Here is a 14506-nt window from a genome sequence, read left to right as displayed (position 1 = left end):
AATCACAGGGGTCCTTAAAAAGGAGAGAAGGAGGCAGAAGAGGAGGCCAGAGTGATACGATAGAGGAGTCCATCAGCCATTGCGGGCTTTGAAGATGGAGGGAACGGGCACAACCACAGAATGTGGGCAACCTCCAAAGGTGGGAAAGGCAAGGCAACGTTCCCTCTCCTCAAGCTTCCAGAAAGGAACGTAGACACCTTGATTTTAGCCCAGTGAGACTCAGGTCAGACTTCTGACCTACAGAGCTATAAGATAACAAATTTATGTTGTTTTAAACCACTAAGTGTGTGATATATATATTTTTTAATGGAAGCTATAGAAAACTAATATACTAAGAAGGAGAAAAAGGATAGAGAAAACAAACATTGTTATGTGACCCTTTATATTGCTCCAGACGAATTGGAGGGTGGTTACATAGCCTTTCTGAAGATGTGTCAGGAATCTACGGAAGAACCTGAGCTGGAAGAAACGTGCTGATCTGTTTTCCATTCCAGTCTGTCTTTTATATTCTAGCAACATGCTATTTGGGAGGGACGTAATGTACCTAAAGCTCTTAGCTTAATGCCCAGAAGCCCTTCATCCACCGCACACTGACATTCTCTCCCAGAGCCGCCCAGGTTTGGAACCCAGGTGTGTCTCTGGTCGAGTCAGGCTAGCAGCAGACCATTGAGGTTGTACAGCTTAATGCCCGGCTGAATCCAGCCTGAGGTTGACTTTTCCTGTACTTTCTAAGGGTTTTCATTGTGGTGGTATGTCTGTTTGATTGCTTTTTGATGGCAACGCAGACTAACTGGTTTTGGCGACCTCTCTTTCCACTCCATCCCTGGCCTTTGCTCTGCCATGAGGGCAGCTGTGGAGGCTTCAAACACCTGCTTAATTTCACAGCTCCCAGTAATCTTGGCACAGACCCTCCTTCCCTGTTCAGGATATGTGGGCTTTATGCGTCTGCGAGGCGCATGGACGACCAAGCTAAATCAAGGTCCCATCACCACCCAAGAACACCAAAATTCCCTTAGACCCAGATCTTCCGATAATCTAGTCCCAACCATGAGAAATGTATAAAGTCTGGAGAGGGACATTGGACCAGTTTTCCAGACTCAGTGTAGCCCTCTTCCCCATTCTGTGTTCTGAACTACTGCCCCCCTCTCTCTAGCTTTCCCTAATTTTTTGAACACAATTTGGCAGGACAGCACAGCTCCTATTTTGTCCCTGCCACCTGGAAGGTCTGCCCATTCCAAACTCCCTTTTGTGGCTCAATTACAGCACCTTCCTTCAGGATGCACTTTTGGAATATTTCCCTCTGTCTGCCCTCCCAGAGTCATGTGGGGCTGTTTGAGTCTGGGCCTGCCTTTTGCCTGATGTCTCCAGAGGGGACGAGACCAAGCAATTAGATATTACCCAAGTCCAGATGTCTTGCAAAGATTTCCCTTTTTAGATGAGGCACACCCAGTTCCATTTAATGAAAGCCAATAGCTACATGAAGGGAAGAGGTGACTCAGGGCTTTCGGCCTTTATCTGCACTTACCTCACAGACAACTTGTGAGCCCAGTCATGTCTGAGGAACCCTAGCTCCAAGATCTTTCTTTAATCCTTTCATGAGATGTGTGCCCTAGTCCTTCATCTGCAGAATGAGAAATGACCCAAGGGGCCGTCCATCCTACAAGGTCCCTCCAGGTCTCTGCCTGTAGGGTACCACGCACAGCTCAGTGTAGCCGTCTCCAGGCTGTGCGTGGATCACCTCGCAATGGGCTTCCACTCTTTGGCAGGTGGTTGCCTGTGAGTGCCTTCTGCAGGGCACACTCCGTCCTGGTTGGGCACTTTTCCGTGGCCAGGGCACATCTTTCCATTGGACCCTATGAACACTGCTACCGAGTCAGCACATCATGTGTTCCTGCCATCTGTCACAGCAGATGCAGAGACTGTAACACTTCTAGTTAGGAGGGCATCCAACACCCTTGTGGGGTCTTTAAAATTCACAGCTAACAGTCGGAGCCTGTGTTTGCACGAAACCCCTCTTAAAGTCAAGATTTAGCATTGGGTTGCCATAGTAACTGTCCTCCTCAAGTCTGAACTCCTTTTAACATAGATGGCCAAACTAGTTTTGAGGAGAAATACAGAAAAGGAAAGTTTGGTGGGTTCCGGAAATGAGGATCATTTGAGAGGCACATTTTGGATCTCCTCAAACTCCAGCCTGATAGGTTTGAACATTTCTCTGTTGCTCTGGCTTGGAGCTGCCTCTGACATTGTATGGAGGAAAGCTTTATCTGTTGTCAGCAGTGTCCCCACAGAGTAATGAATGATGGAAACCTCATAAGGAGATAATGACTGTGAAGGCGATTTGACAAAGGTAAATGTGCCCTACAAATGGTGGATATTGGCATCATTAGGAAAATCAGGCTCTGCTTGAGGTCTGAATTGTTATTACTGCATTTATTTTTACACGTTTTGTAGTAACTAGGTATCAAGTGTGCAGGAAGGACTTCCTGTCTTGTCAATCCTTAATTCTAGGCACAGCGTCCAGCCAAGGCCATTCTGAGTCACAGGAATGGGTTTGACAATCTCTTGAAGTTACTTCCTTTTTTTTTGTTTGTTTGTTTTTAATATCACCTTATGTCTAATGTCCACAAGGACAATTGGAAAATGACCTCCTTAAGGGAGAAACAGAACTGGGACCTTGTCTCATTAACCAGCTTAGATATCTACTTCTGGGAGTGGAGCAGTGGTGGCGTTATGTATATATTTAGGGCAAACTAATTAATTTAGTTATTTTCCCTTACACAGTATTTACAAAAGGCCTGCTCGTGTGGGGGAATAAAGCTAACCTTGTCTGTACCCTTGCGTAACTTATAGCCCAGAGTCCATGCTTTCTTTGGACTTAAGAGAAACAGCCTTCCTCTGAAAGCCTATCGTCAACTACCTAATTTCCAGCTGTGCTTTCCTGTGTCCAACTCAGCTCCCCAACCATTCCTATGTACAGCTCAGCACCGCTGACACCCGTACATTCGAGCCTGTCGTGAGTCCTACCCATGTGGAAGCCTGGGTTTGCCATATAGGAGAGAAAGCACTGACCCGATACACTCTGTGGGTCCCCACAAAGTAAGAAGTTACTCATTTTCACTCCACTCCTCAGAGCCTCGAGCAGGTGTGGGGAAGACGAGGCGTACTCTCTGGTATAAGGCCCGGTTGGACAGTGGCTTATGGGTCCATCTTGAAATGAATGGTTGAGCTAAGATCCTTTAAACGACTCCTTGCTCAGAGCCTACCTAACCTGTTCCCTCATAACTGTGCAGCCCCTTCACTTCATTTGTATTGGTTTTTGTCTTTGTAAAAAGAAAATAGCACTCACTCAAAGCTATTATTATATTTATAGCCTTTCTAAGTGTCTCTGGCTAGGGAGATAAAGAAACTGTATGCCCCCTGTCTCTTTAGGGTATGCATCTTAGCTATTTACAAATTTCAGGAAGTCCCACCCTACAAATTAAATAACCAGCCAGTGAAAGAGTTAACATTAGTGTTTTAGCGGAACCAGATTCAGTGGGTAGGGATACAGAGCCTTGTATAAGGCATTATTAACACAAGGAAGCAGCAACAATTTTCTTCAAGATTGGTACTGAGTAGAGCAATGGGGGTCTTAGATTTACTTCTAAATTGGGTGAGTGTTTTGCAAACCTGCTGTGGAAAGATGTACATACACGCATATACAGTGTTTCACACAATTTCAGATGGGTTGTGGACCTCTTGGTGTAATAATGGAGTAACTGATGATTAGGCCGCATAATAATATTCTAAACAAATATAGAATTGTGGGGGATCCGTCTGTTTACCAGCGCCAAGATGATTAGCCATTTTCACTTAAACTAAAACTGTAAAACTAAAGCCCAGAGTTCCTATAAAGCCGTAATTAGTACAAGAGGTTTCTTCTATAATAGTTGTTCAGTGGGCTAGCAGCTTGGCATGGTGGGAAAAAATGGTTTGGAGGCAGACAGACATAGATTCAAGTATTAGCGCTGCCGTTTACAAGCCGTCTCCAGATCCCTTCATTTTCCCGAGCCTCAGTTTCTCCGTCAGCATAGCATAACTAATAATACCTGCTTTTTAAGATTCTTAGAAATGTATTTGATGAAATAATTCACTCATGCAGTCTTTAAACATTTACTGATCACCTACTATGTGCCTTGCAATACATTGGGCACCAAGGAAATAGAGATGAAAATATTCCTTTGCTCCAAGAGTTTTTGGTCTTTGTGCTTATAGACCACATACAATAGGTGCTCTGTAAATGTTAGATTTCTCTACTAGTGCAAATTCTCACGTCGTGGAAAATGGAGAGATTGGTGGTGTGTGTTCATTTGTGTGGGTGGGAGAGACGGAACTATATGGCATGGTGGGACTTACTATCTCATCGTGCCACTATTAGAGTCTGAGTTCAATCTGACCGCTTCCTATTAATTTTCCCAAACACAGACATGTTAATCAATTCCTTTATGTTTCTTTTTCTCCCTCCTTACCCCTTCCTCTAAGGGGAATGCCTCTGCTATGAAGGTTACATGAAGGATCCAGTACACAAGCACCTTTGCATTCGGAATGAATGGGGGACAAACCAGGGGTAAGTGAGGGGACGGCACGTTGGCTGTTCCCAGATGTCACCACTCCATCACACAGGCGTGACGTGGAGCAACTGTGCGTAGGGAAATAGAGCTAAAGCGCGGTTATATTCAGATCAGCGAATGGGTAAAAATGTCACAGTGCATTTCCATATTTATACCGTCCCAGTGACGTCCATATCAACTTTTTCTCCATTTACGAGCGCAGAGATGACACCTCTGCCTCGCAGCCCCGCAGCCTCCAGCTGGGATCTGAAAACCAAGCTGTCCCTTTCTTCCTTGTCACACCGCCGCCCGCCATGAGGATTCCACTGGCAGAACTTGGCTGCTGATTTTGGTGGAGACACGTGGAGACACACAGACTCCTGTGTAGCTCTCCCAGAGCTTGACGAGCTTTGCAAGTTGTCATGAGTAGAAACGTATTTTCACTGGGATTGTCAGCAGGGGGGAGATGCAAAGACTTAAGCAGTGCTCAGTGTAAAAATATTTTTTTCCTCATCCCCAATTGCCATTTCTCTGTGAGACCTTTGCTTTTCCCTAAGCACATGTGACAGGGTAAAAAGTTACCTTATCTATGGCTTTATAATTTTATTGTTTTATCATTTAAGAGTTTTTATTGTGATGAAATATTCATAACATCAAACTTATCATGTTAACCATTTTTAAACGTGCAATTCAGTGGCGTTCACATGGTTGTGCAAATATTAACACTGTCCATCTGGTATTGCTTTTTAAAAGCAACTTTCTATGTTGTTCTGGGTGCTGAGAGCTTGCTTTCTCATTGGTTGGGTTATGGAGAAGACTGGGAGGAGAAGGGGATCAGTAAACGCTAACTAAGAATAGCAATCAATGGAACCGGGAAAACCAGAAAGAAATCAAGGCAACAGCCACCTCGGAGTGATTGCTTGGCGTGCAGATTAGAAATGGGTTTGCAGCCTGACAGGGTGGAAAAAAGACGCCACCGTCATTTCATGCATTGCCACGGAGGACTCAGCCCCCTCTGTGCGATTCCGATGAGACCAAGCCCGGAATATTGAATGTAGTTCTGGACTCTCCGAGCAATAAATATGGAGACAAATGGGTGAGAGTTTGGAGAAGAGCAATAAAAATGATTGAAGAGCCCGAGGGAGTGATTTATGACGAAGGGATAGAACTCAACTCTGAGAACTTGGCCAGCTGATGACTAAGTCGAGGCATGATAGATGCCCGTAGACGTTAGAAGAGGGCAAATGTTCTGGAACGGGTGGAGTTTGAGGAATAAGGACAAGAGAGAATGGAGTTAGGGAAAGGAAATCTGAGTCACAGGTCAGAAAACTTGGGGAAGTCAAAATGCCATGAAATCTTTCTATGAGTGAAAATGAAGGATGGCTCCGTTTCCGCTGCATGTGAGATCATATCAGAGAGGCGGTCCACAAAATTTAGAGGAAGGTGTTTGTAGAAGGGTAAATACATATGAGGCAGCCTGTTGTGGAAAGATGGGTGGGGACGGCAGAGGACTGGCTAAGAGATGTCAAGTGCTGTGCCATTTGCTATTTAAAATCAGCGTAGTTCCCTTGCTCTCTGCCCCCTGAGGTGTTTGCATAGTTTCTGGGGAACCAGGATTTTTGCTTAGGTGACAACGGAGGCTCTCAGTCGACTGTGATTCATATTGAGTGAAATGTTGTAAAGGATGATGGATAACCAGCCCTCTATCGCTTAGCCTGCAAGCTTGCTGCTGAAGAAAACGATGACAAAATATCATTTCCCTTTTTGCCCCGAACGATCCGGGCTGGCTCCCTGTGGTGACTGGATTTGGTGGCTAATCGCTCAGGCCTCCACACCCCTGGCCCTTGTAGACAGATCTTGTGAGGATGGGCCTGACGTCACTTGGTAATTGCACAAGCCTCCGTCATCCCCTCCGGCTGTGTGTAGAGACAGTCTTAGGATGTAGACAAGAGCCTCCAAGGAGTTGGTGGAGGCCCCAGGTGGGTGTCACTTAAAATAAGACAGGCTAAAGCACTGAGATACAGACTGACAGGAACATTAGCCCCAGGAAACAGACAGGGAGACCTAATCTGTCATTTCCATCTCTGATTTCCATTATTCTCTGATCATCACTGTCTACGAGGTCTCATTTTGTACACTAATATAATAACGGAGCAACTGTTAGGAGGGGAGAGGAAAGAAAAAAAACTATCATGAGGATAATGGAACCAGAAGTGATAAGAAACATGAGTTTATATGTATATAAAAAAGTGCCAGACAAATGACGGCATTTTCGTTGTAAAGTGACAAGGTACGTGAAAAGTGGAAGATATCCTACATCTTGATTTAAATCAGGGATCTAGTGCCACACTTCCTTAAATGATTCTTAAAAAATTAATCGACATTGATTTGAACATGAAAACTGTCACCTGAACTGATAACTATCTGACAGATCGCCAACTAATGACATTATGTATTGGAGTCTTACGGAAAAATCAATGGTAGGCCTCGTTTTCCCCACTATTTTATTTTATGTTCCAGAAGGTAGAGGTAAGCAGCGTGTGTGGGTATTTACATTTTTCACTTAGTGTCCACATATTGCATACCTTAAAATAGCTGAACAGTCCTTTGAAGTAGAGCAACCAACTCCTAGGCCAGTAATAGTTAAAATGAATTCCCTGGTGAAAAATCTAGGTTAATGTACCAGGAGAAAAGTAGCAATAAGCATTCATGACTTTCAGACAAGGAAGAAAATTGATTAAGGACACCACTACAAAAAAATTACAAATGGTTGATTCTGTGAGGCAAAGGAGTTACACCTACAGCTTTGTTCAGCCTCTGCCTCATGCTCCAGTTTACCTGAACCCGTGTGTGTGCGTTTGCTCTGGTTTGTTTATAGAAATCTTACTCCGTCATTTATTCTCTCACTCATTCATGTTTCCAACAAATGTTAACTGCGTTACCTTTTTTGGCCCAGGATAAGCCATGTTACTAATTATAAGAAGAGAGATGTGGTATCTGCTTTGGAAGAACTAGCGGTCTAGATAGATACACGGGCACATAACAGAAAATTACCATGGATTCGAAGAACTATTCAAATAAAGGTGTGAGCAAAGGTCTATGGGATTACAATTTAAAGGATGACTTATGTGACATCTAAGACTCTGGAATAGACCTCTGTGGAGAAGTTAGATTTTGAACTGTTCTATTTAACAAGTAACAAAGGTAATTCTGAGTAAAGGGAACAGCGTGTGTTAAGGCACAGAGATATAAGAAGCAAGGTTTTTCTAGGAATGGCAAATAAATAGCTCAGTGTAACTTAAGAGTGCAATTTACAGAGACAGGAGAAGAAGCTGCAAAGCTGGGGAAGGGCTAGATCTCAGAGAGCTCTTGCTTCCTAAGGCTTTGGGCACTAAAACTCCAGGTAGATGCCCCTCGAATTGTTAGCAGAAGGGAGAAGTTCCCAGGTGTCTGTATATTTGGTGGGGTATTCCCTCATTCCACATTGCTTTTCTGAACCCCTCCAAAATAATTGAAAACCATCCTAAAAAGAAAATAACAACAACAAAAAAAACTACAACAAATACACAAGTCTTGTAACGATCTAAAATGGTATTGATCTGGATTCTGCTAGTAAAGCGTAGTCCCAAAGTTATCCTGTACATGAACGTTTTCAAGACCCAACAGCAAAGAATGACAGAGAATTGGGGACCGTAGGTACAAGGCATGAAAATCAAAGGGGTTGCAACCTTTTATTGGTGACTCTGGTTCTGCCAAAAAATAGCGGAGGAGAAGCGAGGCAGGTTGAGGCATTTGTGTGTGGTTCTGGGTGGTGAACCCCGTTACTGGTGAACCCGGGTGACAGGATCCAGGTGGCAGATTATAAAGTCACTGAGCTCTTACACGAGAAGCTCCTGTTCACAAAAAGTAAAAACAGCTTCAAAAAGATGTAGACAAAGTCACGCGTGACAGAGTTCTAATGAGTCATTAAAAGAACATGGGCTGTTTAAGGTTACATCCTGGTCTTTGAGGTTGGCAATGCAATTATTCCCAGCCACAGCACCCCTGGTGACTCGGTCACCCGACAGAGGGCCCAGGATGGAAGACCCTGCTCCACCGGGGTGCTTTGCCATGTCTTCTGTTTAACCTGAGTGAATTCACAGAATAACTCCCATCCCCATAGCCGCATAGACACAGCCGAGCACTCTTAGAGTCTGATTTGTTTTCTGGGGCAAAAGGGCAAATCACAAATTTCCACAGATGAGCAATGAAAACAATACATGTGGGTGGAGGAAGCCAGAGAGATTACTTTACATGAAAATGTTAGAGGAGAAAAAACACATTTATTGAGCTACTTTGGAGATTATGAAGAAAGGCGAGAATGGTGTGTTTTTTTTGGTTAAATTAAAAGTGTACCCGAGGGCCTCTGGATGCATTTTTCAGGACACCACGATTAGATTAAATCCATGCATTTGAAGATTCCGGTAAATAATAGTCTGATTTCTTATTCTGGCATCTTAGATACAGAGGGCAACTCCAGGGAGATTCCCCACCAGGAAACTAGCACATATCACTCGATTTCAGGGCTGAAGGATGGCGACAGAGTGATAATTCATGACATGGGGAGAGATCTACAGAAAATGAACAGGTATTTCTCCAAGGCTTTCCAAGTAGTTGTCAGGAACAGCCCTGCTCTTCGGAACACCCCCTCCTTACCCGGCCTACTGAGGAGGCAACACACTTACCATGCCACCTCTAGATTAACACACATGCATGCATGCACGCATGTGTCCACACACGTGTGCATATACGCAGTACACGCTGCCTTCATCCGTCCTTTCCATTGGCCCAGGCGCTTATTGCTCTGTCCTGTTTCTGCAGCTCCTGCCTGGTGCTCACTGCCCTGGGTGTCACTGCTGAGGCATTCTAACTCTGCAGAAGGAGGGAATGCCACAGACTCCGGTTTCCTTTTCATGAAGACGGTGTTTGTCATGGTTGGCTGAAGCCTCTCTGTCTTGCTCAAAATGCAGGCTTGCCAAGAGGTGATTTTCTTCACTCCTGCCCAAACGATGCCATCCTAACATTTCCCTGGAGACCCATGGCCAGAGCCCGTGGGCCCAGTGCTTTGTCTGGGTCTTGGGTCTTGAGCAGAGGTCAGCTGATTATTCAAAATGATCCAAAGCCATCCTCGCTCTCCTGGCCACTAAAACTGAACAGGAACTTCCGATCAGAGCACAGATGCTGAACCCGTATTGGGCAGTGACAAGGATGCTGAGGGGTAGCTCTGATTCCAAGCCTTGTCTTGGGCAGCTTTTGGCCTTCTGTGACCTGCTTCAAGTCTCTTCAGAAATGACTCAGATGGAGTAAGCCAGGCCTATGTGACATATGACATTTCCTGACTTTCCTTTGCCCATTTCTAGCTCATCATGGGGCTTTTATTCCCCTCCCCGCCCATGCCCCATTCACCTTCCTCCAACCCCTCAGACAGGATTTGCAGGCCAATGGGCTGCTGCTCTTTTATCTCTGGTCACCACCCCCCGCCCCCCGCCCTGCAGCCCGACTTCACTGTCATTGCCTGGTCATGGCCATGCCATGCTCAAATGGGATTACCTTCCCATTAGCGCTTTTTATTCTCCTTTTCTGTTTCTCTCTCTGTGTGTGTGTGTGTGTACACACATGTGTGCGTGTCACTCTTTCTAGTAATTATTCCTGACTTACTTATTCCGAGCAAGGGTTTCCAGTGTATTTATTTGGCCCCTTTTTAACATTCTTTTCTCCCTTTTTCTTGGGCTCCCTCTCCTTCTCTTTCCTCTGGTGTCAGTGAAAACGTGACTTTCCTGTATCCCACCAATTTCAATGCCGAAGTGAATGAAGGAAGCGATTAGAATTCAATCCGAAAGTTCCCAGCTTCTTCTCTCTCCTGAAGCCCTGCTGTAACCTGATTGCAGCTGAAAGGGTTGCCCCATGAAGGAGAACTGACGCCTCCCTGGGTGAGCAGGCAGGAGCTGGTGGTGGAAAGCAGAACCTACCAGGTCAGGTCCTCAGACAGGCTTAATGGGACCAAGTCCCCCCGCTGGCTTGGGGAGCACACCTTGTTCTCAGGGCTTTTCTCAAGGGGAAACATGTTTAATTTGATCCATTTTCACAAAAATGTGGTCAATCAGCTGAGTACAGAGACGCACTTCGTACATGGCAGATAAACATCTGGCTGAGAAAGCAACAGAGGGCTGACACCTAGCTCATGCTTGCCAAGGCGAGAAAACCCTGGGACAAAGGCTACATCTGTCCAGATGGGTGCCTTTTCCTAATTTGCACAAAGGCACTTACGAGCTAGTGCGGACCCCGCCGTGTCATTTTAGGGGATGCCCTTTGCTCCCCTTTTAGAGGCAACTATAACCTTCCTGGTTACTCAGGATGACACATGAGCAAAATAGTCCCTAGTAATTGACTCCCTGGTGCCAGTTCATGGAGCGGATACTTCAGAGTCATCTAGGGAGCTTATTTAAAGTACTGGTTTCCGACCTACCCTGAGAGAGTTTCATTTCATAGGTCTGGGAGAGGGCCCAGAATCCGTACGTTTGACAAGTGCTTCCAAATGATTCTGAAGCACTGCCAGATTTAAGAACTGTTCCTTCACAAGATATGCTGTCTCCAGACCCCGCGGGAGCGCGTCCGCTCCCAGTGCACCACCCCCTCCAGTGAAAATGAGAACTGGTTTGTCAACTAGTGGATGAGTACATCCTAAAGGGTCCTTGCAGAGGACTGATTGGGACATAGAGGGCCAGAGAGGTGCAGACACATGCTCAAGGTCACAGAGCTGGTAGCCAGGCTCTATCGTGACAGGTGGGTCGTGGAGATGAATCAGTCAGGTAAATTCAGATTTCAAGGAGAGCGCAATGTGAAGAGCATGTGACACTCTGAGCGTCAGTGATCAGCTGGAGAAGAGATGTGGACATGCTGTGGTCCCCACCTGCTTCTTGTTTTTCTTTTTTCTTTTTTTTTAAGGAGGGTACAGCTCACAGGGACCCATGTGGGGATCGAACCGGCAACCTTGGTGCTACCAGCTCCATGCTCTAACCAACTGAGCTAACTGGCCACCCCCCCACCTGCTACTTGCATCCTCCTCCCCTAGGGACTGAGGGACACATCTTCATCCCACTCTCTCCCCAGTGACAAGCATCTGTGGTCCCCCTCCAGCATGCCCACCCCCAGAGGAGAGTGAAATTGCCACCGTGTTCTCTCCGATGGGTCCAGTCACCGCACCAAGAGACTTATTTTAAACAGTGCCGGAGGCGGGAACATTCGTATTTCCTCCACCATGACCACTAGGATCAAAAAAAAAAAAAATCAACCTCAATTTACCCTCCCATCTGCTCAAGAATGGAAGATAAATTGTTTCAATTTTATAGAAATGAATGTTTTATGTCTTGCCCATGCTTTTCTGATAGTGTCCTGAATTTCTATATTCTACCGAATGCGTGGGTATTTTCCACTAGGAATGCTCTCTGGACCATCCACTTCCTTGGGTTTCAGTCTCAGAATACTGGGTCTGAGAGTGCTGTCACTTCCCCTAGCTTTGCAGAGCTGGGCTATTTTCCTTTTTTATTTAAAATAAATAGAAAAAAAATCCACTCATTATCCTATGCGCAGAGAAAACTACCATTGCCATTTTGGCATATTGCTTCCCAATTTCCTTTTCTATGCATCATAAATTTTGCTTCCCCCTCCCCGCCCCAGTTCTGTATATATTTTTGTTCACATTCGTAATTTCACAGTGAGCATGTATTACTTTTATAATCACAACAGTTGGGGGGAAAGATAAAAAAGAAAGCTTTAAAAGTATCTTTGTTGTACATTGTTTTGTCTAAAAACTTTTTCCATGGGGAAGTTATTCTTAAGGTCGAACTTAAAATCCCCAATTTTAAACTGATTTTGCAGGAAAGAAGAAAGTGTTTCAGGGTCTGGCATTCAGCTAGAAATCCTCTCACCTGAGCACGTCTGTAAGTCTGTACAGCAAAGGGCTGAATGAACACCAAGCAGTGACCCTCAAATTCAGCACAATATTGAATGCAGTGCAATTTCAATGTCACTGAAGACTTTGAAAGGTTCCTTATATAATGCTGATTAATAGCTGTCATTTATTAAGCACATAATGCTGGGCTCAGTGGTTTTTTCATTTTTTAGTATCATCACTAATCTTGATAAAAATCCTACGAACTGTTGGAGAGGTGAGCAGTTAGTAGTGTTTATTGCATCTGTGATTGCTGTGAAAATAATTTCAGTAAAAGTAACCTTAAGGTTTATTCTTCCCCGTTAAGTATTTTGGATTCTTATTCAGATGTCCGTGCTATAATTATCTTTTCCTAATTTTAACTTTATCTACTTTCAGAAACCAGAGGGCAAACATTTTGTCAGTGTACATTTTGGGGTTTTCATCTTTTTTCTTTTCGTAAAAGCAATGCATGTCATTGCTAGGAAATCTAGAAAAATAAAACAGAGCAGTGAAAGGAAGAAAATCCAAGCCACCTAAAGTGCCTTGCACTAGAGAGAACTCATTCTGACCTTTCACTTTATTTGTTTAGTTATAATATTTTTTAACAAAAATTGTGTCACATGATTACATGATGCTTTGTTATATGTACATATATGCACATGTATATGTGCACACACACACGCACATATATGTACATATAATGGGAAAAGTGCCTATTACTATCGGAGGCTCCTGCGGTGACCAGAGTGACAGAGTGGAGAGCAGACTGTCTGATGCTGACATCTAGAGTCTTCATTCACCCACGATGCAGCTCAGCAATCGGGGTCATCTTCGCCTTCCCTCAGGCTCCTTCCCAGCAAGTTGGTTAACCCTTCCATGAGGTTTCCCACCCCGAGAGCAGCATCACTGGCTTGAGGAGATACAGCCCAAACCAGCCTTTCCAGTCCAGGTTCCCTTGGACCTAAGACCCTCAGCTGTAGGAGGGTCCCCAGATTTCTGTCGTGCAGGACTGTCAAAGGACGCTGTGGACGGCCGCTCAAAGCCCGGTGCCACTCTAGCCCCATCAGCCCTGGACATGGCGTATCCCCGGGGGGCTGCCCAGACCACAGTGGTCAGCAGGGACTTCCTCCCCTCCTGACGTACAGCAGGGACTTCCTCCCCTCCTGACGTACAGCAGGGACTTCCTCCCCTCCTGACGTACAGCAGGGACTCCCTTGTTTGGAAGCACCTAAGAAAGGTGACTTTAGATGGAGTGAATGCTCACCTTTGTGGGATGGTCACCAATGGGAAGAAATTCCACACCAGGAGGAGCCAGGTAATATCCATGCCAGTGAGACCTAGTTCTTTGCCTGCCTGGTACTGTGGCGCTCCCCGTGCTCTGCCCTTCAGGTGCAGTAGTCATAATGCTTATGTTCATATTAGTAGTAATAATAGCTGATACTTACATAGCCTTTGCAATGCACCAGCCACTCTTCTAAGTACTTTGCATGTACCAACCAATTGAATTCTCATTTCAACACTGTGACGTAGGAGCTATTTTTGTCCTCATTTTACAGGTAAATCTAGGGAACATTGCAGCAATATTGAGAGTCTCATAGGCAAGAAAAGAGAATTTGGGTCCCTGAAGAGAACTTTTCTCTTGCCAGAGCCCTCAAGGACTGCCATGCTGAGAGTCTCCCAATGAAAGCAGGAGGGAAGCTGCAATTCAGCCTTGAGGCCCTGGGGGAGGGGGTCTGTGAGTTGATGCCAAGATTAAAACAATGACAAGTATGTAGTCTGTAGTTAAGCATCTCTTTCAGAATGATGGAGAGACGCAGGGAAAGTGACAAGTCACTGGAGGGACCTAGCTGGAGGCCTAAACTCAGTAAATGCCATTGGCTGCTGCCCAAACCAGGTTAAAAAATAAAAAGCACTCAGCTACCTCCCGGGGGCCCCAGGCCGGTGA

At 45.2% G+C, this 14506-nt stretch overlaps 1 protein-coding gene across 2 annotated transcripts in view; it reads left to right on the top strand.

Annotated features, from left to right (window-relative positions):
• ASTN1 (astrotactin 1) overlaps positions 1-14506 on the top strand; it is a 290620-nt gene that overhangs the window by 143838 nt on the left and 132276 nt on the right. For both annotated transcript variants that reach the window (XM_019728300.3, XM_019728222.3), the window contains exon 8: positions 4522-4606. In XM_019728300.3, coding sequence (XP_019583859.3) covers positions 4522-4606 — 85 coding nt within the window. The remainder of the gene's footprint in view (positions 1-4521; positions 4607-14506) is intronic.

The sequence above is a fragment of the Rhinolophus sinicus genome, chromosome 11 (genome assembly GCF_057876585.1).
Source record: "Rhinolophus sinicus isolate RSI-liver-muscle chromosome 11, RSI-T2T, whole genome shotgun sequence".
Classification (NCBI taxonomy): Eukaryota; Metazoa; Chordata; class Mammalia; order Chiroptera; family Rhinolophidae; genus Rhinolophus; species Rhinolophus sinicus.
This window is presented reverse-complemented; position numbering and strand designations above follow the sequence as displayed.